Source organism: Lepidochelys kempii, chromosome 8, assembly GCF_965140285.1.
Source record: "Lepidochelys kempii isolate rLepKem1 chromosome 8, rLepKem1.hap1, whole genome shotgun sequence".
In the NCBI taxonomy this organism is placed as follows: domain Eukaryota; kingdom Metazoa; phylum Chordata; order Testudines; family Cheloniidae; genus Lepidochelys; species Lepidochelys kempii.
The window spans coordinates 53,946,311-53,969,785 of NC_136387.1; the positions used below are offsets into that span (position 1 = coordinate 53,946,311).

General features: G+C 48.1%; 1 protein-coding gene across 1 annotated transcript; it reads right to left on the reverse strand.

Moving 5' to 3' along the window:
• Window positions 1–6,771: 6,771 nt before the first annotated feature.
• Window positions 6,772–22,402, reverse strand: ZNF648 (zinc finger protein 648). Its single transcript, XM_073358105.2, has 4 exons — window positions 22,276–22,402; window positions 19,993–21,055; window positions 19,636–19,734; window positions 6,772–10,639 (listed from the first exon to the last, which is right to left on the reverse strand). Exons 2-4 carry the CDS (start codon window positions 20,862–20,864, stop codon window positions 8,842–8,844), a joined length of 2,769 nt encoding a protein of 922 aa, XP_073214206.1. The 5' UTR covers window positions 20,865–21,055; window positions 22,276–22,402; the 3' UTR covers window positions 6,772–8,841.
• Window positions 22,403–23,475: the final 1,073 nt, after the last annotated feature.

Here is a 23,475-nt window from a genome sequence, read left to right on the forward strand (position 1 = left end):
GTGATGTGAACACCTGTTTGAGGGAATGGACTAATTTCACACAAACCACCAAACAGGTATATTTTGGGAAACTCTCAATATTCCATTACTTATTCTGGGGACCACCCAGCGTTTACTAGACATGTACATTTTAATCAGTTATCGAAAGGGACAGGGCAAACTACTGACCATTTAAAATAGTCATGTTAAAGTGTGATATCAATTAATATAGTTTTTCTAGAGTGGGATGATCTCTCTAATTAAAGTCTGCACACAGAAATTGCACTGATTAAATTACATTTAGTTAAATCAGCCTTTGGATAGGTACTTGTAAACTCAGTTATGAAATGAATTAAGCCAAATCAGTATTTGCCCCTCTTTCATATCTGTGTGAGAGCATCTAGTCATAGGGACTGCACTGACTTAACTAAAGTGATTCAGATCATGAATTAGTTAAATCAGTGCACTTGCTGTCTATAGACTCTAAGCGCTCGATTTACTGTTGTCCTGCACCAAGAGTAGCTATTTTCATGAGTGCAAAGTGGATGTAACAATCCAAAGTGCAAGACAACAGAGAATCAGAAACCCTAGATTTTACAGGAGTTTTCACAAAATTGCACATCTAATTTGCATACATAAGCAGTCAGTTAAAAGCATAGCAGACTGTTTGCATATATAGATGCACAATTTACACACCATGGTAATTATATGCTCAAAACAGGTACTCACTTTATAAACACTAGGCCCTAAAAGCTAATGAGCTTACTGCACATACCTCAGAGACAACCAAGCTGTGTAGTTGTACTCACTATCTAAGACCTGCCAATAGACTATAATGTTAGGGCTTAGGAGGAATCCTTGTTTTGTACAGCAGTAATCTTTCTTATGAACAAATTTGTTACACAAATGTTCTCATTCTGTTCAAGTGCAGTGTGAGAATCGTCTTAAGTTGTTGCCATCTGTTTAAGTGTACCAGTCGCATTGAACTGTTGAGGTTGTAGATGGATCTGGCATCTGGCCTGGAAAGACAGTCTACTGTATAGCTTCTTCTCTCTTTACATACTGACTCCTGGCTTTGCAATGTTTGCTCTTTCCTCTATGTAGAGTGGGCCGAAGCAGGAATCTTTGACCTATGCTAGAAGCAGGGAATATTGCCTGGCAAAAGAGGTCAACCATTAAAAACTAATGAGTGAGGAGTTTGTAATCTGCTCCTATAATATGATATTTGATTCTTTGCTGGGCTCTTCATATTTGAAGTAAGGCTTCATCAAACAGTGATCTCATCCCTACTTTGTAAGAGGACTTATGTTGTCATCGGGAGTCCCTCTGACAGAGATTTGCCTCTTTCAGAATGGAAATAAGGATTGGAATCCCTTCAAGGCTCAGACTCAACTGTAGTCTAGTGAGTGAATAAAATTTTATTAGGATAAAGTTTTGGAACCAAACAGGAAAATACTACCTTTTCTCTTAATATAATTGTTTCTTCCGTGTCAGGAACTGTGAGAATATGCTATTGGGGCATATCGACCTTGATATGGTAAGGGTCACCCAGTGGAATGATTATCCAGTGGGAAATGCACTGTGATATTGATAGTATAGATCTCTGAGATGACGTGGCCACCATGGTGAATTTACTGTGGGATGATCACGCTTTCAAGCCTCCTCTCCCTACGTATATATGTACTGGTTTTCGTGTGAGAGAGAGCTCAAATAATTCTGTTTGTGATTCGGGGAGTAACTTTTATCATGCTTATCTACCAGAGATATATATCAGAGCTCTTGTTCTGATTGCAGCTGCTACCTTATGTGTCACCACGGTACTTTAAATCCCAAAGTGGGAATAATTATTCATCCTGTATTGGGGGGTCTATTGCTGTTCAAGTTGACAGCAGAATTCCCTTTGACCTCAAGGGGAGCAGGAAAAGGTTCTTAATCTTAAGAGCCTTTTAATAATTGGACCATTTTTGGTAGAAGAGTGTCTCCCGTACAAGAGCTTTGTTGGCTAAGGGGAAAACAGTGCAAAGCTTTATCAAAAGGGTCAGCCCATTTTGTGGAGATGGTTTTTGCAATTCAACATATCCTGTTTGAGAGAACTTGAGGTAATTTTATTTGCCTCTGAAGTCTTACCTACTTTTTGTACTCCTTAAAAAGTGCACTGCAGAGATCTGCAGTGGTAGCACTGCAGAGATCTTTAAGCTTGTGCTTCACATGGGTTCTCTCTCTCTCCCGTTGATTAATACTGACACACATGGGGAGAGAGGTTACTTCAGAATGTTACTATGAACAAGTATAATTAGATAGCTGTGTAATTTGTTCTGGAGATTTTTGTTTTATAGGTGTTGTGAATTATATATGATGTATCTTATTTTGTTGGAAGGGAAAATCATAGTGAGAACACAGCATGTGTTTTTTCTTAACCCAAACTTCAAAATGAAATTGCACAGGTTTCCTGTATAATATCACTTGATGAGCATTAGCATTTATATCGTGATACTCATTTTCAAAGAGTTTTACAGTCATTAGCGGTACTTGATTTCATATTTACATCTTTCTTAATTTTTAAAAATAAAATGAATTTACCTGCTTTCTGGAGTCTATCTATATACTTTATGTGCAAAAATCATTGCTCCACCAGCCTGAAAAGAAAAGGTCCTTTCTAAAGTACAATTGTATTCAGGCTTTGACATACACATTGAGACAATTACAGCTAGTATGGTTCAGTGTATCCCACGCAGCAATATTCTCCATGGCAAATGTGTCAGTTTTTTGTAATGTGTCAATATATTAGTGCTTACCATGCTACAAACCATGATTGTACTAGTGCACTGTGGGAAAATCTGAGCACTTATGTCATACTGCCTCAGCTGATGAGACCAAATCCATAGGATTGTGGGTGTTTTTCACATGTACTTTATGAGATGTTTCTTTCACAGAGACTGGAAGGTGGGAGGACTGGATAACCTAGGTACAGAGAGAGCATTAGTTGATCCCATCTGTACAACTGAGTCACCATGTTAGAATCCAGTTACAATCTAGAGTTGTGTTGCATCCCTGCCTGTGAGCAGAATGACAGTATGGTATATGCAAAATATTAAGGGCCATGTATTAGCCACGAACCATGTGTAGAACCAGTATTGATACAGCTTGGTGGCAAACTCATTTCAAAATCTGTCCAATTGAAATGCCTGCAGCTGTGCAGGGCAAGAGGTCGCACTAGGTTGTGTATGCAGGTTTATGTTCATACCTACAAATCGATGTGCACAAAAACACATCTGTGATCAGTCACATGCTTTCATGCTCTTGTGCACTTCTGAATACGCTCATATGTTCTTGCTGTTGTGGACACAAACAGGCTTTGGCTCAGGTCCAAGTGCAGAATTAGACACTGAATTACACCATGCATCTATATTTACACCTTATCTATTAATTACTCCTGGGGGAATTCTGCACCACTGTGCACATGCAGAATTTATATGCTGTGCAGAATTTTTCCCCCCGCACAGAAAATACATTCTGCCAGAAAGGTGCTGCAGTTAGCCCTTTCACCCACCAGGGGCTGCTGTGGCAGCAGAACAGAGAGCAGCTGCTGATAGGGAAGAGAAAGAAGCTGCGTTCCTCATAGATCCCTGCCTGTGGGGCCTGGTCAGGAGGCACAGGATATGGGGGGATGAACAGCATGGGGACACATGGGGCTGGTGGGGGTGACAGACTGGGGTGGGGCTGCAGGGACATATGTGGGGAGGGGGCAGCTGAGTGGGGCGCAGGGACACATAGGGATGGGGCTGCAGGGCCACATGGGGGTGGCTGAGTGCGGGTGCAGAGACACGGGGGACAGGGATGCTGGGATACATGGGGATGGGGGGAGAGAGGTGGCTGAATGGGGGTCCAAGGACATATGGGAATGGGGGGTGGGGCAGATGTGCCTGACTGAATGTGAGAGGCTAGGGGTCAGCCAGGATCTGCATGGTGGAGGCTCCCTAACAATCCCTCCCCATGCAAAAACTCCCCATTCCATACTTCTCCCACCCACCCACAACAATCCTCCAAGTTCATACCCAGGCTCCTTCCCAGCAATTACTTCCCTCTCCCTCAGCTACTCCATTACCCCTGACTCCCCCAAGCCTTTGCATTGCTTCTGAGGGGTGCAGGAAATACGGTTCTGTATTGTAGTTTAAATGAATTATTACTCAGAGTACCGTATTAATGTGCCTTGTAAGGAATCTGTTTGTCAAAAAACATTTCTTGAATCTTTTTTGTCTGTATTGTTACAAACATAGTTGCTGATGAGTATTTCAAAATAAATTACCAAAATAATTGAAACTGGCATGATTATATTGTGTTATTTTGACAAATAAAATATGCAGAATTTTAAAATATTGTGTGCAGAATTTTTAATTTTTTGGCGCAGAATTCTCCCAGGAGTAACTAATGCATACCACAAGACACATGAGAGAGCCAGAGCCTGGTTCCTTTAAGCTACTCATGGAGATACATGAGTGGCAATAGAATATTTATTTTAGGTGTATTCGCTTGAGACATAACAACTTTAATAGCTCAAACATTGAGGAGTTCAAGGGAACACAAAACAATGTCCCCAATGTTATTTCTCTCTCTGTCCACATGGTATATTACAGCATCCAGTTTGTAATAATCAGAAACGGCAACCTTTGCAAGTGTAAAAAATAAAACTAGACTCCCACTCCCCAGCCAGTTCTTGGCAAATATAACCCCATTACAATACGAGCATATTTATTATTAATTATTATTATTACTATTATTTACAGATAGTTACATGCCTCAAATGTCACAGCGTGTTCAAGTAGTTGGTTCTATGTGGCGCCCACCAGCTTCAGCACAAAGGACGGAGTTAGAGAGCCATGAACAAAGTGTCACGTGAAGCATCCTGTCGAGTACAGAAGTCAGGAGATCTCCTCCATGGCAGCAGTAACTGATAGCATAGGTCTGGCCCACTGGAGAGAGAAGGTCAGAGACCCTGACCCTGCTCCTAACTGGAAGCAAATAAGTCCTCCTTTCCTGGTGAGACATGAATAAAGGGGAAGGTGAGGCCTGTCCTATCCACTTCCTCTCAGTCAGGGGAATTTTTCCCTTCCTTTCAGAAGCAAAGTATTGGGCTTTTAACTCTTTCCCTCCTGAAGATGCTGCACTCAGTGGCTAAGTTGTTCAAAGGTTCATTTTGCACTCCTTTTCTTTTAATCCCCTGTATGTGTGTGTTTATTTCTTGATAGTTTATTCATTTTGGCTCATGACTTTGTTGTAATCATTTGGTACCTTTTCATCAGGAGCTGCGCTTGTCAGGCAGAATTTTAAATGCCTTATGAGTCCGGGCCTGCTTTGTTACTGAAAAGATCGCCCAACTTTGCTGTCTCGCTACCTATGGAACCTTAGTGAGTTGGCCTGATGGGGGAGAGGGGCCTACCTCACCAGTGAGAGTGAATGGAGACAGTTCAGTGCACTCCTTTCCTAGCTGCCCAAACTAATCTTGTAACCTATCCAGGAGGAGCTGGAGTCTTGTGTGCAGGAGAGGACCAAAAATATTAGGATGAAATGGAAGAATATGGAAAGCAGAGCCATATGTGTCCACTACAGCTTTGTCCCTGGCTGCTGCTGATGATGTGAAGGAGGTAGCACTTGGATGATGGAGCTCCTTTTATTACATTGGAGAGGCCCTTTCTCTCTGGAAGATAGTGGTGGCACAGATAGGCTCCAGACAGAGCTGTATCTAGCTCTCCTAGATCCGAAAGGTGGTCAGGCACAGCAGGGAGAAGAAATTAATGAAAAACACTCTTCTTAAAAGGGATTTCTTGGGGGCTGTCTGGATAGTGCAGTGTGCTGCCAGCTAGGGAGCCTAAATACTGTACGGATCTTGAAACTCTTAACTCTGGGGATACATGGAACATTTGCTGCTTTCCTTGGTGCTGCTCCGCCTTTCCTGCTGCTGAGTGACTGGCTATAGAATAGCTGCAGTTCTCACACAGGTTGCTCATCCTTTCTGCCATGAGGCACAGTCCAACAAGTGTTGCATCTACACAGAAGGGCAGCTGTAATGTGGAAGGGTTTGTGCAAATATCTGAAATATGTAGGGTGGGCGAGAGAGGTGGCCTAGAATGACACATGCAGCACTATCTGGAGACAGATGCAGAAAGCAAGGGGGAGACCACTTGTGAGGTCTAGAGGCAACAGCCTAGGGAGAAGTTTAGCCCCATGAAGCACCCAGTTGCTTGGAAGGGTAGTGTCCCTGGACCGTGTTTGTGGGCTCCATCTATTGTATCAGCCTCTGATGAGTAGATGCCTGATAAATTTTCACTCCCTTTAGCACAGGGGTGGGCAAACTACGGTCTGCAGGCCGGATCCGGCCCATCGGAGCTTTGGATCCGGCCTGTAGGATTGCCACCCCTGTGGTGCCGTGGGCCCCGCGCTGCTCCCGGAAGTGGCCGGCGTCACGTCCTTGCGGCCCCTGAGGGAGAGGGGGCAGAGGGCTCCGCGCGCTGCCCTCGCCTGTGGGTACCTCCCCCAAAGCTCCTATTGGCCACAATTCTCCTGTTCTGTCCCCCATTCTGCTGCTGCTACCCCGGAGCCACTCCAGGTAAGCGGCACCAGGCCAGAGCCTGCACCCCTCCTGCACCCCACACCCCAACTCCCTGCCCTGTGCCCCCTGCCGCACCCCACACCCCAACCCCTTGCCTTGAGGCCCCTGCCACACCCCGCACCCCTCCTGCAGCCTGAGCCTGTTCCTGCACAGTGCACCCCCTCCTACACCCCACACTCCCTCCCGCACCCCAACCGGCTGCCCCAGCCCTACATTCATGGCCCTGCTTGCAATTTCCCCACCCAGATGTGGCCCTCGGGCCAGAAAGTTTGCCCATCCCTGCTTTAGCAGCTGGAAGGGAGGAAGGAGCTTTCTGTCTCTTCTCTCACTCCTTTAGAGCCACCAGGCTGTTGCGAGGTGGGAAAATCCTCTTCTTGACAGCTGCCAGGAAGGTGAGAGGAAGAAGTTTCCCACAACCTCTGCTTTTTGGGTTCTCCTCCCTGGTGAGTAACTCCAGTGTCACCTCTTAGGCTATTCCTAGCTTTCTCAAGCACCATGAAATTGACAAGATGCCTAACATCTTCACTGCTGCCCACCAGTTTCTGAAAAGCAGCAGTGGAACTCCAGTGTGCTGCTAGCCAGTAAAGTTTTTGAGCAGCAGCAGAGACATTGGAGCTGGCTGTCTGCAGACTCAGAAAGACTGGTTCACATTCAGAAAGCTAGCTTCACCAACAGAGAGAGAGAGAGACAATAAAAGAAAGTTGACTTTGTTAAGTCTGCGTAATTAGGGAACCGACTGATGCCAACTGGTAATAAAACAGCAAGGAATGGGACTGCTGCTTAATCAGGAAGCTAATTCTGCTTAATTGGGATGCCGCTTGCTGGAAAGTCTTGAGGACAGACAGATGTTTTAAAGCATAGCTATCTGGAGCTATGAATACTTCACGTGCAGAATTGAGCAGTGGGGGGTTGCTCCTGCTCCCACTGGCAAAAACACTCATCAGCTTCAGCAGTGCAGGATCAGACGCAAGACGAGACAAAAACTGATCAGTTGTGCATTTGCAACCCAGTATCTCTGCAGTTATTGGAAAATCACTGTGTACAGTGTCAATAATTCAGCCAGCACAACCCCATTTAAAAAGTGCTTTCATCCTTTTCCTAGCAACAGGCCAGTAAGAAGGGAATGATGCCAGTGCCTTCATTTGTAAGTACCCCACAGTACATATATTTGTTTGGAATTACGTTTGTTTTGTTTTTCATGGTATCATATGAGAGGTATTTCAGGAAAGCTGTTTGTTGACAGGCTGGCCACTCCTCATTACGGAGATTATAATATCTCAAAGTGCAGTTATGCTCTGACAAAGGGATCTCTAAAAATGACATCGTTGGGTTCCATATTTACATTCTGTGAGTGATTTGTCTACAACTTACAAGTAATAAGATATATTTTGTAGCTGACAGAACTGCATATGCAACCTGGGCTCTGAGAATCAAGAAGGGTTTTTTCCTTCTCCTGCATCATCACCAGTAATAGAGACTCTACATGTAAACCATGCCCTAAGTGATCCCTATTCCATCCTGTTTCCTTCCAACGTGTTTTACATGAACTGCATGGAATGTATGTTTTGTCTTGCATCACTTTAACCAAAAGTATATTTTTAAATCTATTTAGTGAAACCAGTATGATTTCTACATGTAGACAGCTCTTCATTAACCATTCTCTTAAGGACACACAAGCAGGAATAGACTCCAGCTCACACTCCGTTAGCTGAGCTGGCTCTGCAGGGCAAACAGGAGTAAAAAGCAATGTTGTGTCAGATGCAACTCTGAACACATGTACTGGGAGCGGATCTGCCATTTTCTTACCTAGTCCCTTTTCAGAGTAGAACTACACTTGAAGGGGCAGCAGGAATTGGCATGAGGGCCCATGAAGGAGCAACAGCTATGGAGTGTCAATCAGTTTGGGATGTGCTTTTGAACTTTTGTCCAGCAGGAAGATCTTGGTAAACAGCTGAACTTGGTGCCTGGACAGATGACAAGGTGGATGTATTCTTCATAATCTCTCTCCTCGTCTGTATCCCGTCACAGGAGGGCTCTGGTTGGGTCCTTTCGTGTACATTTATGAAGATAAGTACTTGCAGATCTCCTCCCCTAGTCAACAAGCAACTTGGTCAGAGAGTGGTGTCTGCTCCATGTTGTGTACAAACCCTCTCTCATATTTGCTCTACCCGATGAAGCCCAGGTCTGTTGCATATGGCCCCTCAGCAGACAGGTGTGTTGAGTGCCTGGTGTCAGCTGCCCCACTAGGGAGGGACTCACTCGTCGGAAGAGGAGAACGGCTCCCTATTGCTGGCACCATGCTTGGCCTGGTGGCGGATGAGGTGGGTGGACTGAGTGAAGGCCTTGGCACACTGGGCGCACTGGTAGGGCCGCTCCCCTGTGTGCGCCCGCATATGCTGGGTAAGCTGCGAGGCATGGCGGAAGGCCTTACCGCAGTCTGAGCACAGGTAGGCCTTCTCCCCACTATGGATCTGCTGGTGCCTCTTGAGGGTGGAGGAGCGGGCGAAGGCCTGTCCACACTCGGCGCAGGCGAAGGGCCGCTCGCCGGTGTGGATGCGCTGGTGGCGGATGAGGCGCGAGGACTGGGCGAAGGCCATGCCACATTCCGAGCACTTGAAGGGGCGCTCACCAGTGTGCAGCGTCTGGTGCTCGAAGAGGTTGGAGGACTTGGTGAAAGACTTGCCGCAGATGGCACAGGAGTAGGGACGCTCGCCTGTGTGGATGCGCTGGTGCTCCACCATGCGGCTGGCCACGGCAAACTCCTTGCCGCAGTCAGGGCAGCGGAAAGGCTTCTCTCCCAGGTGGGTGCGTTGGTGGCGCAGTAGCGAGAGTGGCTTGTTGAAGGTCTTGCCGCACTCCTGGCAGGGGAAAGGCTTGTCGTTGCTATGCATGTTGCGCTGGTGCTTGTGCAGGTCCGAGGAGCGCACAAAGGCCTTCTCGCAGTCCAGGCACTGGTAGGGCTTCTCGCCGGTGTGCGTGCGGATGTGTTTACGGTAGTCCGAGGACCAGGTGTAGGCCTTGACGCAGAACGGGCACTTGTAGGGGCGCTCGCCTGTGTGCAAACGCTTGTGCTGCTGCAGGGTACCCTGGTGTGAGTAGGCCTTGCCGCACAGCTCGCAGGCATACGGCTTGGCCCCACTGTGCGTGTCGATATGGCTCAGGAGGTTGCTGGATTTCTTAAAGGCCCGTCCACACTGCATGCATTTGTAAGGCCGCTCCTCCACCTCGCTGCTGCCCACCTGCTGTGCCCCAATCCTGACCCTCCTGACCGTGGCTGCTTTCAGGGCCCCGACACTGCCCGCTATCTCCGCTGGCTTGTTGGCAGCTTTCGGGTTCAGCCACTTCACCCCTCTCTTTCTTTTCAGGGGAAGCTCTTTGCTCCCCCCTGGCTTGCTGAAGTCCATACTTGGATTTCCTGGGAACACCCCTCCCTCTACTTTCCTGGTCATGTAGCTCTTGATGCTTTCTATGCCATTGCACGGCAGGCTGTCCCTGGCTGGGTCGTCCAAATCGCTGTCCAGGGTAACCACAGTGTCCACGTACTCCGTTGAGCTTGGCAGCACCCTGCCAAAGTGCTTTATGCCCTGCGGGCTGCGCCGAAGAACAGCAGGCTTCCTCACTGGCCGGCTGTGCCACTTCTGACACGTCTCCTTGCTGCTTTCCTCATCGTCCTCATCACTCTTGGTGCGAAGACTGACCATCATGTTCAACTTCTTGGCCACGCCATTGGCATTGATAAGGGTGAAAGTCTCATAAAAGACCTCGTCTTCCTCACACAGAAGGTCCTCTGCCTTGCTCTCCCTCGGCATGGAGCTGCTGGACACCGGATCTTGGTCTTTCTGCATGCCGCTCCCAAAATGATCACTGTCGCTTTCCTCAGCTTCCTCCTCCTCATCGCCGTCATCATTTTCACACCATGTGTTCGTGGTCCTCTTTCTGTCCCCATAGGATCCCTGAGCCAAACTGCTGCTGGGGTACTCCTGGTCCCGTGTCTCAGAGCATTCTATGCTTGCCATTTTCCACTTCTGCTTCTGAATATCTGCTTTCAGGATCCTTCAGCCTGAAGCTGACCTCAGGGTAAGTGACCTGTATTTTAGAACAAGAGATGAATGGACAGGGGATGGGGACATTTGTGAGGAACAGAAAGCAGCTGGGGATCGTTATTACATTGACACCCAAAGTTCCCAGTTGGGCTAAGGGCTTACTGTGCCAGGCGCTGTACAAAAAGGGGTGGCTCATTACTTCCTCAAAGAGAAGGGAAAACACAAGACTGGCCATGATAACAGAGACAAACAAACAAGCAGCATTTTAGAGGTGATCTGGGATACATATCTTGTTAGCTGGTAATATTTTTTTAATCCTTTCCCTCGTTACTAATTTTAGTTTATTCTTAAAGCTCACCTATGTAAAGCTCATCTGTTTGTTACTTTGTTCTAACCCAGGGTACTGTTGTTTTAATTTCTATCTTTTCTATTTTAAGACCATTGCCTCTCTTCTGTGTTTTTAAAACAACATATCTACTTTTCTGCTTTCTAAACACAGGAGCACCAGGAAGCAAACAGATGCTCTTAATTATGGAAGCCCTGATGCACTATGGTGCTGGATATCAAACTGCTGTTTCTCTTGATTACCAGGGAGCTAAGACATTTAGAATGCTGGGTAAGAAATAAAAGTTAATTTCTCTGACAGAAGGTCTGAGAAGGATTTCTGGGAAGCAAACCACAGTCTCTCTCTATTTTGTGGAGAATCAGATGCTTTGAGGACATGATACTGACAAGGGAAGCCAGTTAATTCAAAGTTTTGCTATAGAAATAAAAATAGGAAGAGGGCAAGAAATCAGAGAGCTGACTTTCAGAACATCAGGAGCTCTCAGTTCTCCCCTTGAATAATAACACTTTCTCTTCCCTTGCTTTATTGCAAGATGCATGTAAAAAAATGACCACAAAATAGGCAAATAAAGTCACCTGCCTGATGCCACCCTGAGGGTTTGTTCACTACTGAAAGTTCTTGACTGTACAGTGCCTATAGCTGGAGACAAGATCCATAATGGAATAACTCCCTGGATGCAAGGTGTACACCTGCCGCCGGTGGTGGAGCAAAAAGGGGCGCCGAACAGCTCAGCCACTCAAGGATCTATGCTGTGATGGGGCCCACAGGTTTTTTTACTGGAGTGTGCATGTAATTTGTGGACAGGTTTAGGGCTCTGCACTTAGCAGTTGTTTGATTCAGCCTTCAGAGTGCTGTGCATAAGGGCCCACACAGAGTTAATGTGAGGTGTGTGTGCAAGACCTCATACCTCTAAGGCTACTGGATGGCAATACAGACATGGTTTGGCCAACCCAATCAAGCAGTCAGTTCTAAGGGTGGCAAAAGTACACCAAACCATAGAGGAATAGCAAAGGAATGCTACTCTCCACTGACAGTGGCCAATGCAGAAAATTTGTTCTCAAGCATATAAACAACCCAGGAATGCAGACACTATGAAGTCTCGGTCACAGACAGCAATTGCAAACAAAAAATAGCTCTCCCTCACTTCTTTCTCCTGAATCTAATTTTGCAGTATTTCCAGAGCTTCCTTGGATAATTTACAGGAGATTGGCTGCAACTCCAGCAATCTTACGAGAGCTGTTCAATCTCCAGGATTTGCAGGCATCTGTGGAACACAGGGATCTCTGTGTCTTGAACAAGTTCCTGTTGGTACCTGGGGAAAAACTGTCCAAGTCACTGCATCTCCCCAGGTGTATGACACAGGGAGAGACAAGTATAGAGACTTCTGTAGAAATCTAAAGCTGCCCACTGGGTGAGGGTGAGCTCTCGCTCCTGATCCTCAGCAGCCTGAAAAAACAGATTTAGTCCCAAATGCAATGCATGGACTGCCTGGAGGAAACTAGGTCTGACTGCAGCAAGTACCAGACATCAGGTCTTGAGAGCCCAGCTGCCTCCAGTCTGTGGCCTCTGAGATATTTTTCATAAAGCTCCCCCGCCCATTTCTCTTTCCCTATTGATTTCTGGCCTGCCTCTCCCCATTTCCCATTAAGCCCAGGTCTAGCTGCAATGACTCACCCTGGTATTTAAGTACAGGTGTGTCCCAGGCGGCTGCCCCCGTGGGATCATCTGCTCCAGGTTAGGAACGAGGAAAGGCGGGGAGTTTGGTGCAAAGCAGCAGTGGCAAATGTACCAGTGTCTCTCACCCTTTTGTGTCCAGTCTAGCAGCTGCAGAGCCTCAGGAGGTGGGGCCTGTGAATACACACAACCTTCCTGCCTGCATCACAGAGAGCAGCCTGGGAAATACAGCAGGGCTGCCCTGTCTGACTGCCTGACTGAGCCATTCTTCCAGTTCACTCCTCCTCCCTCTCTCCTTCCATAGATTCCAGTGATGGAAATGGACTCTGAGCCAGGTAGATTTTTGTCCACTCTGAATTGAAAGGTGGCTTCCACTTCTACTAGGAGATTAACCCATAGGCTGATAGAGCTCCCTGTCTGAAAGTTTTTCCTAATATTCATCCTACCCGTTCCTATATTGACTCCATCCTAACGCTCTTCGTTACACCCTAGTTTATTATGCTAATTAATCTCCCTTCCTCCCTAATTACACCTTTCAGATGTACACCCCAGTTGATTGTTGCTTAGTCACAATGTAAACCAATTACTCCAGCCCCAAAATCCTGGTGTGTGTCTCTTTCAGTGTCTGAACCTTCCTGCAGTCATCCTCTGGTCTCCCGCTCCTTCCTCTCCTTACTGACTCAGATCACACACACAGCACTCAGTTCTCTGACTTCTGCAGCACTGATTCTCCTCCTCTCACTAGGAATTAAATAGTTTTAACCTTTATTTCTTTGTTTAAATGCTCTGGAATCTTGTGCTTCCAAAGCACTGGTCCTCTTTTTTTAAAAAAGACTACCCCATCCCTATTCATACCAGGGAGGAGAGATTCTTCAACTGTAACTTGTTCCCTTGGGGTAGCAGAAGCAGATACATTTTGCTCTCTTGAAGCTGACCTGTAGAACAGTCCAAGTTCCCCTCCACTCCCTCACCTAAAAATGTTTACTTTGAGATTTTTATTTCTGGTGCATTTGAACTCTTTAAAGAGGGCTGTCAGGAGTACTGGATAGCTGCTCATGGGATTGAACCTGATCTGCTCACTTTCATCCCCAAACCACAGGTTCAATGGCCCATTTTGGTATTTATTGGAAAGTATTTCTCATCCGATGGCCTTTGAGAAATGAGTTAATGGTTTCAGGCCAGTTTCTACTGGCCAGAACATGTGTCCACTCTGAAGCCCACCATCACAATCAATGCTAATTTGCATGCTTTTGTGCAGACTGAATGGGCCAGGGAGACAGAACTCTCCTGTGACTCCTAGAGGCAGTCCCTTCAGGAGTGAGTTTGAGACAGTGGCTTGGATACTGTGAAGGAAGTTCACACTGCAGCAGCCTGTGCTGTATCTGTTCTCTTGATTAACAGAGGCTTCAGTCTCCAAACTGGACAGCCTGCCACCTATCCCATACACGTTTTCAAAGTGTATTAAAATATAGAAAAGGACTGCCAAGTTTAGAACTACAGAAAGACAGGGTTTGCCATGCTCAGTCACAGCTTGGTCCATGGAGGCTAGTTTGCGTTCTGCTTCCAGCAGGGACAATTAACTGAAGCTCCAGAGGGATGAGAAACCCCACTTACAATGCTGCTAGCCAACTGTGCAGTTCTCCCTCTGGGACCAAGAAAGGAGTGAACTCAGGCTTGTCAAAGAATGGTGTTTCAAAGACAATTTTCGAACAAAACCAACTTTTCTTCAATTTTGCTCCAATTTTTTTCACCGTTTTTAAGTTTTCAATAAATCAAAATAAAAAATTAATTTAGTTTGTTTGAACTCAAAATCGGCATTTCAGGTTTGGTTTTTAGCGACTTTTCAATTCAAAGCCAAAACAAAAATGTTTGTTTCAGTTCAGTCTGTTAAAAAATTACAAAGAATTTTCATGAAAATGTTCCTTTTCCTCAAAAGTCCATCTCTCCTTTAAAAAAAAAAGTTTTTTGACCAGGTGTAGGTAAAAGTTCCTTCCTGACCCCTAGAGGCAATTAATTTCTGCCCTGGAGCATGAGATATGATAGTCTTTATCATTACTTTAGCTTGCAAAACTAATTGTGTTGACATGAAATTAACTAGTTCTCTTTTAAAATTCAGTCACAGTACTTGAAAGACTTATGTAATATTTTATTATTCTCTGAGATTGGCTTCAAAATTTACAATGCCTGCTTTTAAGACAGTTCCACAACAAAATGCTATTTCTGATTCATAAATCACATAATTGTTGCATGAGTCATGCTAAAATAATCTTTTATGGAAATGTACCTTGGGGGAGGGGAATCAGATGGAGAGGGGTTTATGCTGCCAGAGAGGGCTACAGAAGATATGAGAGAGATGATTATTCGGAGATGGAGATCTAGTTATGGAGGAATATGTTATGAAGTTCATTTTTGGATCTGGATATGGGAGTACAGGGAAATACTCCTTGCACCTTATTTGGGGGAGCCTGGGTTTGGACAGGAAGGAGGATCAAGAGGCATGACTGTGAGGGGGCATGAGACCTGGGTGTTGGTCAGAGAGGAACAACCTGACATAATTAGGAGAGGTGTTTTTATTTTAATCACTTGCTTGTGTGTGTCTGCAATAGTGATGCTGAAGTTCTGCATATTTTTAATTTTGTCCCATTGACAGTCAAAAAAAAATAGGGCAAGAATTCAATCAAACCCTGCTCTCTAAATACATGCACACACATCTGCACTAGCCCCTTCCCATTGTACATAGCAGCTACCTGCACTCCATAAATGAATTCATAAATTCACAGAGTTTAAGACAAGAAGAGATCATTACATCCTCTAGTTCAGGGGTGGGCAAACTACGGCCTGTCAGGGCTTTGGATCCAGCCTGTGGGATTGCCACCCCCATGGCACCTCGGACCCCACACTGCTCCCAGAAGCCACGTCCCTGCGGTCCCGGGGGTGGGGGAAGAGGGCTCCGTGCACTGTCCTCACCTGCAGGCACTGCCTCCCACAGCTCCCATTGGCCGGAAACAGGGAATCGCAGCCAATGGGAACTTCGGGGGAGGTACCCGCAGGCGAGGGCAGCACGCAGAGCCCTCTGCCTCCCCCTCCCCCAGGGCCACAGGGATGTGGTACCAGCCACTTCGAGAGCAGCACGGGGCCAGGGCAAGCACGGAGCCTGCCTTCGCCCCACTGCGCGCTGCTGCCACCCCAGAGCCACTCCAGGTAAGTACACCGAACCCCTCCTGTACCCCACACCTCAACTCCCTGCCCTGAGCCCTCTGCCACACCCCTCCTGCATCTCAACCCCCTGCCCTGACCCCCTCCTGCACACTGCACACCCTGCACTCCCTCCCGCACCCCAACCCCCTGCCCCAGCCCTACGTTCATAACCCTGCATGCAATTTCCCCACCCAGATGTGGCCCTTGGGCCAAAAAGTTTACCCACCCCTGCTCTAGTCAAACCTCCTGTATGCCACAGGCCATTTAACTTCACTATATACACTTGTGCACATACCTCCAGCGTGCCCTTACGCACATATCACACACTATGCCCTACCTCTAGGCACTGGTATGTGTATGCATACAGCCATGTGGGTCAGAAAGCACACTACTGTATATACATGTCCCTGTACACTGCATGTTCATAGAGAACCACATACATCAGGACCCGCAAGGTTCCATCGCCCTGCCAATCAAAATCTGGCACTCAAGTCCCCTCTGTGCTGGGGTTTGAATTCCAGCACCCAGGGAAGCAGAAGGGTCTCAGTAACTGCACCCCACCCCAGGTCTGGCACCACGCTTTCATGTTGCTCAGTTTAGCCGTCAGGACACTTGAAGTTTAGATAGACACAGAAGGGTTTTTTAATCACAAACTGAATGTTTTATTCTGGCTAGAGAAGAGACAGGATTAGTAACAGAGATTTTGTTTCATCACAATGAGGTGGCAGTGTCTTAGCTACTTGCCTGCTCTGCAGTGCTTAGGTTCTCGATAGCAGCATCCTCAGGAAATGTTCTGTTCCCGTGTAATTGTTTATTACAATAAATATGGACTCTTCCAAAGTTGCTGATAACATGATCAGGCCCAAGCAATGGTAGTGATCATGCAGAGTCATACAGGTCAGCTGTGGCTACTTGTCAGCCCACAGCCTATTCCATGCCCCCACCTTCCTGCCAGCAAGACTAGAGTGGGAGGCAATCACTGCCAGGCCAGAGACCCTGGAAGCAGGACTAGAAGAGGATGAAATGTATAGGCTGATTTCTCTTCCTTACCACTGCCAGAACACCTCTAGCAGTTTGGAGTCTCAGAAATCTCACAAGTGGGTCTATAATGGATCCCATTTGTTGCTGCTGCCTAACCTTTGATCTACCACATCTGTTTGGACATTTCACACCCTCTAAATTCTGCAGCCTCAGTAGATCATCTTGGAACAAATATGTTACTGTTCCTCCCTATCACTTGCTCAGTTCCAAACGGGGGTGGGGTGGGTACTGATGAGATGAAGAAAACCATTTACCAGGTAATATTTCTCTCTCCCCCATATCCATCAAAGCTGCTTTATCTGAGCCACCTCTTGCTGCAAGAGAGGAGGAGGATTTGATGAGGAGACACCCCTCTCTCCCATTGGGTTTCAGTAAATTACAGTCTGTGTTCAACTCTTTTCTCTTCCCCCCAGAAGAAGAAAAGGAAAAAACAGGTGCAAAATACAAAGAGCTCATGATAACACGGGCATCATCCTGGACTCCCAGGCTGAACGTTTTTCAGGATGGGAGATTTCTTCTGGTTTCAAAGAAGAACGAAACTTGAATTGGGAGCACTTGGAAAAACAGTTTCCAGAGAAATGGCAGGAATTCATCATCATGCTAATCTAGAAGGACCCTTTACAACAAACTGGAGGGGTCCAAGTGGCACCAGAGACTGCCCAGCAGACTCCTAGCATTGGGTGAGAGGGTGCTGTGTGGTCCAAATGAGATTGGCAGGGCTGCAGGTTGAGTGGGCTCCGAGTGGTTTCAGAGACAGCAAGTTGAGCGCAGAACACTAGGAGAGAGGCAGCCTCTTTGCTGGCCATGTTGAAATTGTAACAAGAGGAAGGTCTCTGTTGGATTGAAACACGCCTGCCATTGTCTACCACCAGTGATTCAAACACTTGAGAGAGTGGGGACTGGTCCTCAGCAGGCATAAAGGGAGCACAGAGACCTTGGAGCTGATAAGAGCAGGGCTAGAAGTTGGTGCTTGATTTCTTTAGAGCTAAGCTGAAAAGAAAGGGGCTGGTACTATGTTAAAGGTGAGAAGCCTGGAACTGTTCCGCCTCCCCATAGGCAAGTGTTGCCCCCTTGCTTATCCCATTACACCAGGGAGAAGCAGATTTCAGTAATATAGTGACAACTGCTCACAAGGAATTGACATTTTGCAAGCCACCCCTCATGTTGTGAAGTAGAATGAAAGTCTTGCTTTGTTCCCATGAATTCCAGTGTGCAAACGGGAATTCTGGTGACAGTGACCCTCCACTTATGCAGAAGTTACAGGAAAATTGCTTTGTGGGGAAACAAATGACCTAGTTATGGGAGGACTCCCCTGTAGCAGCTGTTTTCAAATTCTGCAGCATAGACCGTGATCAAGACCTCCCAACCCACCCTCTGATTCAGGTCTCTTTTCACCTCCTCACACCCAACTTCCCGCTCTAGGCATTGAAGCTGCATTGTATTTAGCTCCTCCCATCCCAGTGGGTGAAAAGGGGAAGCTGGAGTTCCGACAGTATCCGCACCCTTAGTTCAATAAAACATCACTCCTTTCTTTTATACCTAACCAGCCCTTTCTGCACATCCCCTCTCCTCTATTTACCTTCATCCTCCCATTGATCTGTGAGAGATGGACAGAGAGAAGGGTCCATACTGAGACACAAATGGCAGAGCTGGGCAATCAATTCCAGATCAGTCATTTTAAAAGTTGGTTGAAATTTTCTGATTTTTTTTGGTCAAAACGTTGATGGAGGAGAAAAAGGGGAAAAACATCTGGACAGCTTTTTCTGAAATAGGGCTCATGGCATGTTTCTGTTCCCTGCCTGGATGAACATAACACTTTAGAATCAGGCTTCCAGTGAGATAACAGCAGATCTGTCTGGGATGGAACATAAGAATGGCCCTACTGGGTCAGACCAAAGGTCCATCTAGCCTAGTATCCTGTCTTCCAACAGTGTCCAGTGCCAGGTGCCCCAGAGGGAATGAACAGAACAGGTAATCATCAAGTGATCCACCCCTGTTGCTCATTCTCAGCTTCTGGAAAAGAGGCTAGGGGATACCATTCCTGCCCATCCCGGCTAATAGCCATTGATGGACCTATCCTCCATGAATTTATCTAGTTCTTTTTTGAACCCTGTTATGGTCTTGGCCTTTACAACATCCTCTGACAAGGAGTTCCACAGGTTGACTGTGCGTTGTGTAAAGAAATACTTCCTTTTATTTGTTTTAAAACTGTTGCCTATTAATTTCATTGGTGACCCCTAGTTCTTGTGTTATGAGTAGTAGTAAACAACACTTCCTTATCTACTTTCTCTACAACAGTCATAATTTTATAGACCTCAATCATATCTCCCCTTAGCCATCTCTTTTCCAAGCTGAAAAGTCCCAGTCTTATTAATAAACAGGAGTACTTGTGGCACCTTAGAGACTAACAAATTTATTTGAGCATAAGCTTTCGTGGGCTACAGCCCGCTTCAACAGATGCGTATAATGGAACATATAGTAAGAAGATCTATATACATACAGAGAACATGAAAAGGTGGAAGTTGCCATACCAACTAATTAGCCTCTTAGAGTTGGTATGGTAACTTCCACCTTTTGGCCAGGACATTCTTGATAACATTTCTATTGTTGCAAAAAGTGCCTTGGAGCCTTTAATGACCACACTAGGTTGGAGGCTCAGTGCCCCTAATACCAAGGTTAGTTAGTTCAGTACTGACTTGGAGGGAAAAATGCCAGATGAAATCACCAAAATCCTCTTCCTCCCTTACCTGTGCTTTCCCTGGAAGTCTCCCATTGAAGTTCTGGCCCAGCATGACCCACCTAGCTTATCAGACTGCATGAGGTCATAGGCTGAGAAAGTGAGGTAACTGCAGCAGGATGGAGAGAGATTCAGCTCTGAAAGGTGGGACAAGTGAGAGGTATGATAGGAAGCAAGGTGGCCAGTCTATGTGATATGGACAAGAATTCTGGTCTGTTGTGAAGGACAGGTACTAGAAAGTGGAATATCAGCAGGTCTGTATGGGATGGACAGGAATTTGGACCTGCATACATAACATTTTCATTGGCAATATCTCCAATATCCAACTACAGCTATGTGAAACTGGGCAGGGTTGAATATACAGTACTAGGATTCCAGCTGCACAGCCAAGCTGGGGAGGGGACAGTCCTGGGGCAGAGGGTCATAGGCTTGGAACCTCAGTGTGGGAACATTCCAGTGGCTCTGCTCCTCTTCCCGCAACTCCATCTCTATCCGGTGGCCTTGGGCATGCATCCGCTGGTGGGAGCGGAGGCCTGAAAGCTTGGGGAAAACCTTGCCACACTCCCCACAGCGAAAGGCCTTCTGGACATGGGTCTGCCGGTGCTTGAGCAGGGCAGTGGAGCGGATGAAGGCCTTGCCGCACTCGGAGCAGACAAAGGGGCGATCATTGGTGTGAGTAGCCCGGTGGAAGGTGAAGCTGGATGACTGGCTGAAGGACTTGTTGCAGATGCCACAATGGAAGGGTTTGAGGCCCATGTGCATCTTGCGATGCTGGAGCAGGGTGGAGGGGTCAGAGAAGGTCTTCTCACAGAAGGGACACTCGTATGGCCGGTCGCCAGTGTGCGTGTTCTGATGGATCAGCAACGAGGTGGAGCGGGCGAAGGACTTATCGCACACAGAGCAGCGGTAGGGCTTCTCGCCAGTGTGTGTGCGTTCGTGCCGCCGCACCATAGAGGCCTGGTAGAAGCCCTTGCTGCAGTAGGAGCACTTGTAGGGCCTCTCGCCTGTATGGATCCGCTGGTGCACTTTGAAGTCCGACTTCCTGGCAAAGCTCTTGCCACAGTCCCCACAGATCAGAGTGGTGGCACCAGCAGCTGCCATGGGCTTGCGGTCTCTCAGTACAGGAGCAAGCTTGCTGATTTCTGCCACTGCTGCCAGCTCTGTGGATACAAAACCAGCAAAGACTCTGCCAAACTCTGCCCTTCCCTGGCCACATTCTGCAGGACTGTCCACCATCATGCTGTCCTCACCCTGCTTGCCAATGACTGACAAGGCCCTTCACTCATGGACAATCCTCGATCTGTCCGATCCTACCCTTTTCCTTTGCCAGGTTAAGGCACAGCTAGATTGCTGCAGGGCTGACTACCGTGAATGGTGACCTGCGGAACTGTTGTGTGCTCACAGTCCATGCCTCCCAGCACCTCTGAGGTCTGAAACCAAAGACACACAAACATGAGATGCAAGTCCCCTTTTCAACAAACTTAGAGCTCTGCATTCCTTTCACAGGTCTCCCTTCCAGCATCCCTTAGGGGCCTCCGAGCCCTGCCCCTTGTCTACGCAGGGATTAGCGATCCCTGATTTCAGTCATCAGTGGCTAGTAATCAGAGTAGCTGCACCAGTGCAAACCCGTAGCATAGAGAAGGAAAACCATGATTTGCCACAACTGAACTTGGCCATGCAAATCACAGCTTTCCTTGTCAACATTAGGGCTTTTCACCTCTGCTGCTGCATTGATTGCTGGCCACTGTGCTCAGCGTAGACATGGCCCCCATTCTCCCTCCACAAATGTTGAGGTCCGTGGTAATTTTTAAAAAAACGTTGAATGACTGAATGACATACCCCCCCTCCCCCATGTCCGTCATGAAGTACGGTTATTTTGTCAAGTGTCCATCGTGCAGAATGGTGGCGCCGACCCCTACAAGAAAACCAAGAGTTCCCTTAACCCACAGCAGCCTCCTATCCCTACCCCTCTGTTGTCTGGTCGGTGCCTGCTATAGCGTGGTAGGTTCCCCCTACAGTAGGGTGACCAGATGTCCCATTTTTATAGGGACAGTCCCGTTTTTAGGGACTTTTTCTTACATAGGCACCTATTACTCCCAACCCCCGTCCTGTTTTTTCACAGTTGCTATCTGGTCACCCTAACCTACCATGACTTTTCCAAAAGCTTCAGCAGCTTTCTAGGGAAAATCCCATTTAGCATCGTTCTCTAGGAAGAGTCTAACACAGGCTGGAAGCTCAGTGCAGAGAACGCAAGCATGGGGGAGACTTCCCTTGTGTTGAAGAGCTAACAGCCACCAGCTGAAAGGGCTGGCTCTGGTTTGTCTGGCCAGGAGCAGCCGGGCTCCCGAACAGGCTGCCTGGCGTGTTTCACATGAGTGGGGACAGCCTGGGGTCAGGCCGGCAAGGAAGGAGCGCAGTGGCACTCAGGGAAGGATTGAGGGATCAGAGGCATGCTGCTTGCCTGCTCTCCGGCTTCAGGGGCATGGCAGGGCTGCTGCCGCAGGCACCGCTGAGCAGCAGGGCAGGGGGTTGCCAGGCTCCCAGCTGGCACGTATGGGGGGCACTGCGCCTCCCGCGTCTCGCCTTCCCATGGCTGGACCCTGCCCGCTCCAGCCCCGCAGGCTGCCGGGCTTGGCCGGCCCAGGCTCACCTCCCTCGGTGCTGCCGCGCCCCGCTGGCTCTCCGCGGGCCCGGAGACATGCGCGCCGCAGCCGCCGCTGCTCTCCCGGCCGGTGCGCACAGGGGCCTCCCCTTGCCGAGGACCCCAGCGCACAGCCCGTGCGCGCCCACACACACACACACACACACACACACACACTTTCCACAGGCAGCTGTCCGCCCTGGCTGCCTGTGCCGCGGCGGGGAGACGCGGCGAGGCAGAGCCGGGCTGGCAGGGCGAGCCCGGCTAGGTGTGTATTTTTAAAGCCCCCCTCCCACCCAGGGCCTCCTAGAGCTTGTTGATCCACACGCAGGCAGCAACCGGGCCGGATCGGGGAGGGCTGAGCCGCCAGCCTTATCTTTGAACTCCATTCGTTTAACACGTGCTGAAGGCACCTGCCCTGGACACACTAGGCTAGTAACACGAGTTAGCCAACACCTTCCAACTCATAGGGTATGGCTACCCTGTACGCAGAGGGGTGACTGCAGCACCCATGCTAGCTGTGAGGGCGCTAGGGTAGGTACAAATAGCAGGGAAGCTGCAGCAGCAGGGACTTCAGCACAGGCTAGCTGCCTGGCTGAGTACCCAAGGTGCCGGGGTACAGGGGTAGGCTGGTACAGCCACCCTCCTGCTGCAGCATCACTGCTATTGCTACCCACGCTCAGGGCTGAAAGTGAGCCGATACGGGCCTCCCCCATTGGCGGCTGTACGGGCAGGGTCGCCGACGGGGGGCAGAAGGGGCAGCAACGTTAAAGCACTACCAGAGGGTCCTTTGCCATGGCAGCGCTTTAACGTCGTTGCCCCGGCTGCCAATTTGGGGGCGGAGCAGCTGCCCCAGGGCTCCGGCTGCTGCTACCGCGGCAGTGGCCAGAGACCCAGGCCATTTAAGTCAGTGCTGGAGCCCCAAGCAGTGCGGGCCAGGTGGCCTGGAAGGGCTGGCTGGGGCACGCTCACCCCCAGCCCCGCCCCTTCTACTTCCCTGAGGCCAGAATTTCACATTAAGTCTGTACAGGGGTCCATTGGCAGACCAGCATGGGGAAAGTCATCTACTCGGTGATCCTACCAGGTCATTTTAGACCGCATATTAAGGAGGAATGCTCTTCTAGCAAACATCTACCCAACATAGTTGTGTTATTAGCAGTGGCTATTGATTTAGTTCACTTCTGGCCAGTCCAAATCTGAATTAACCAT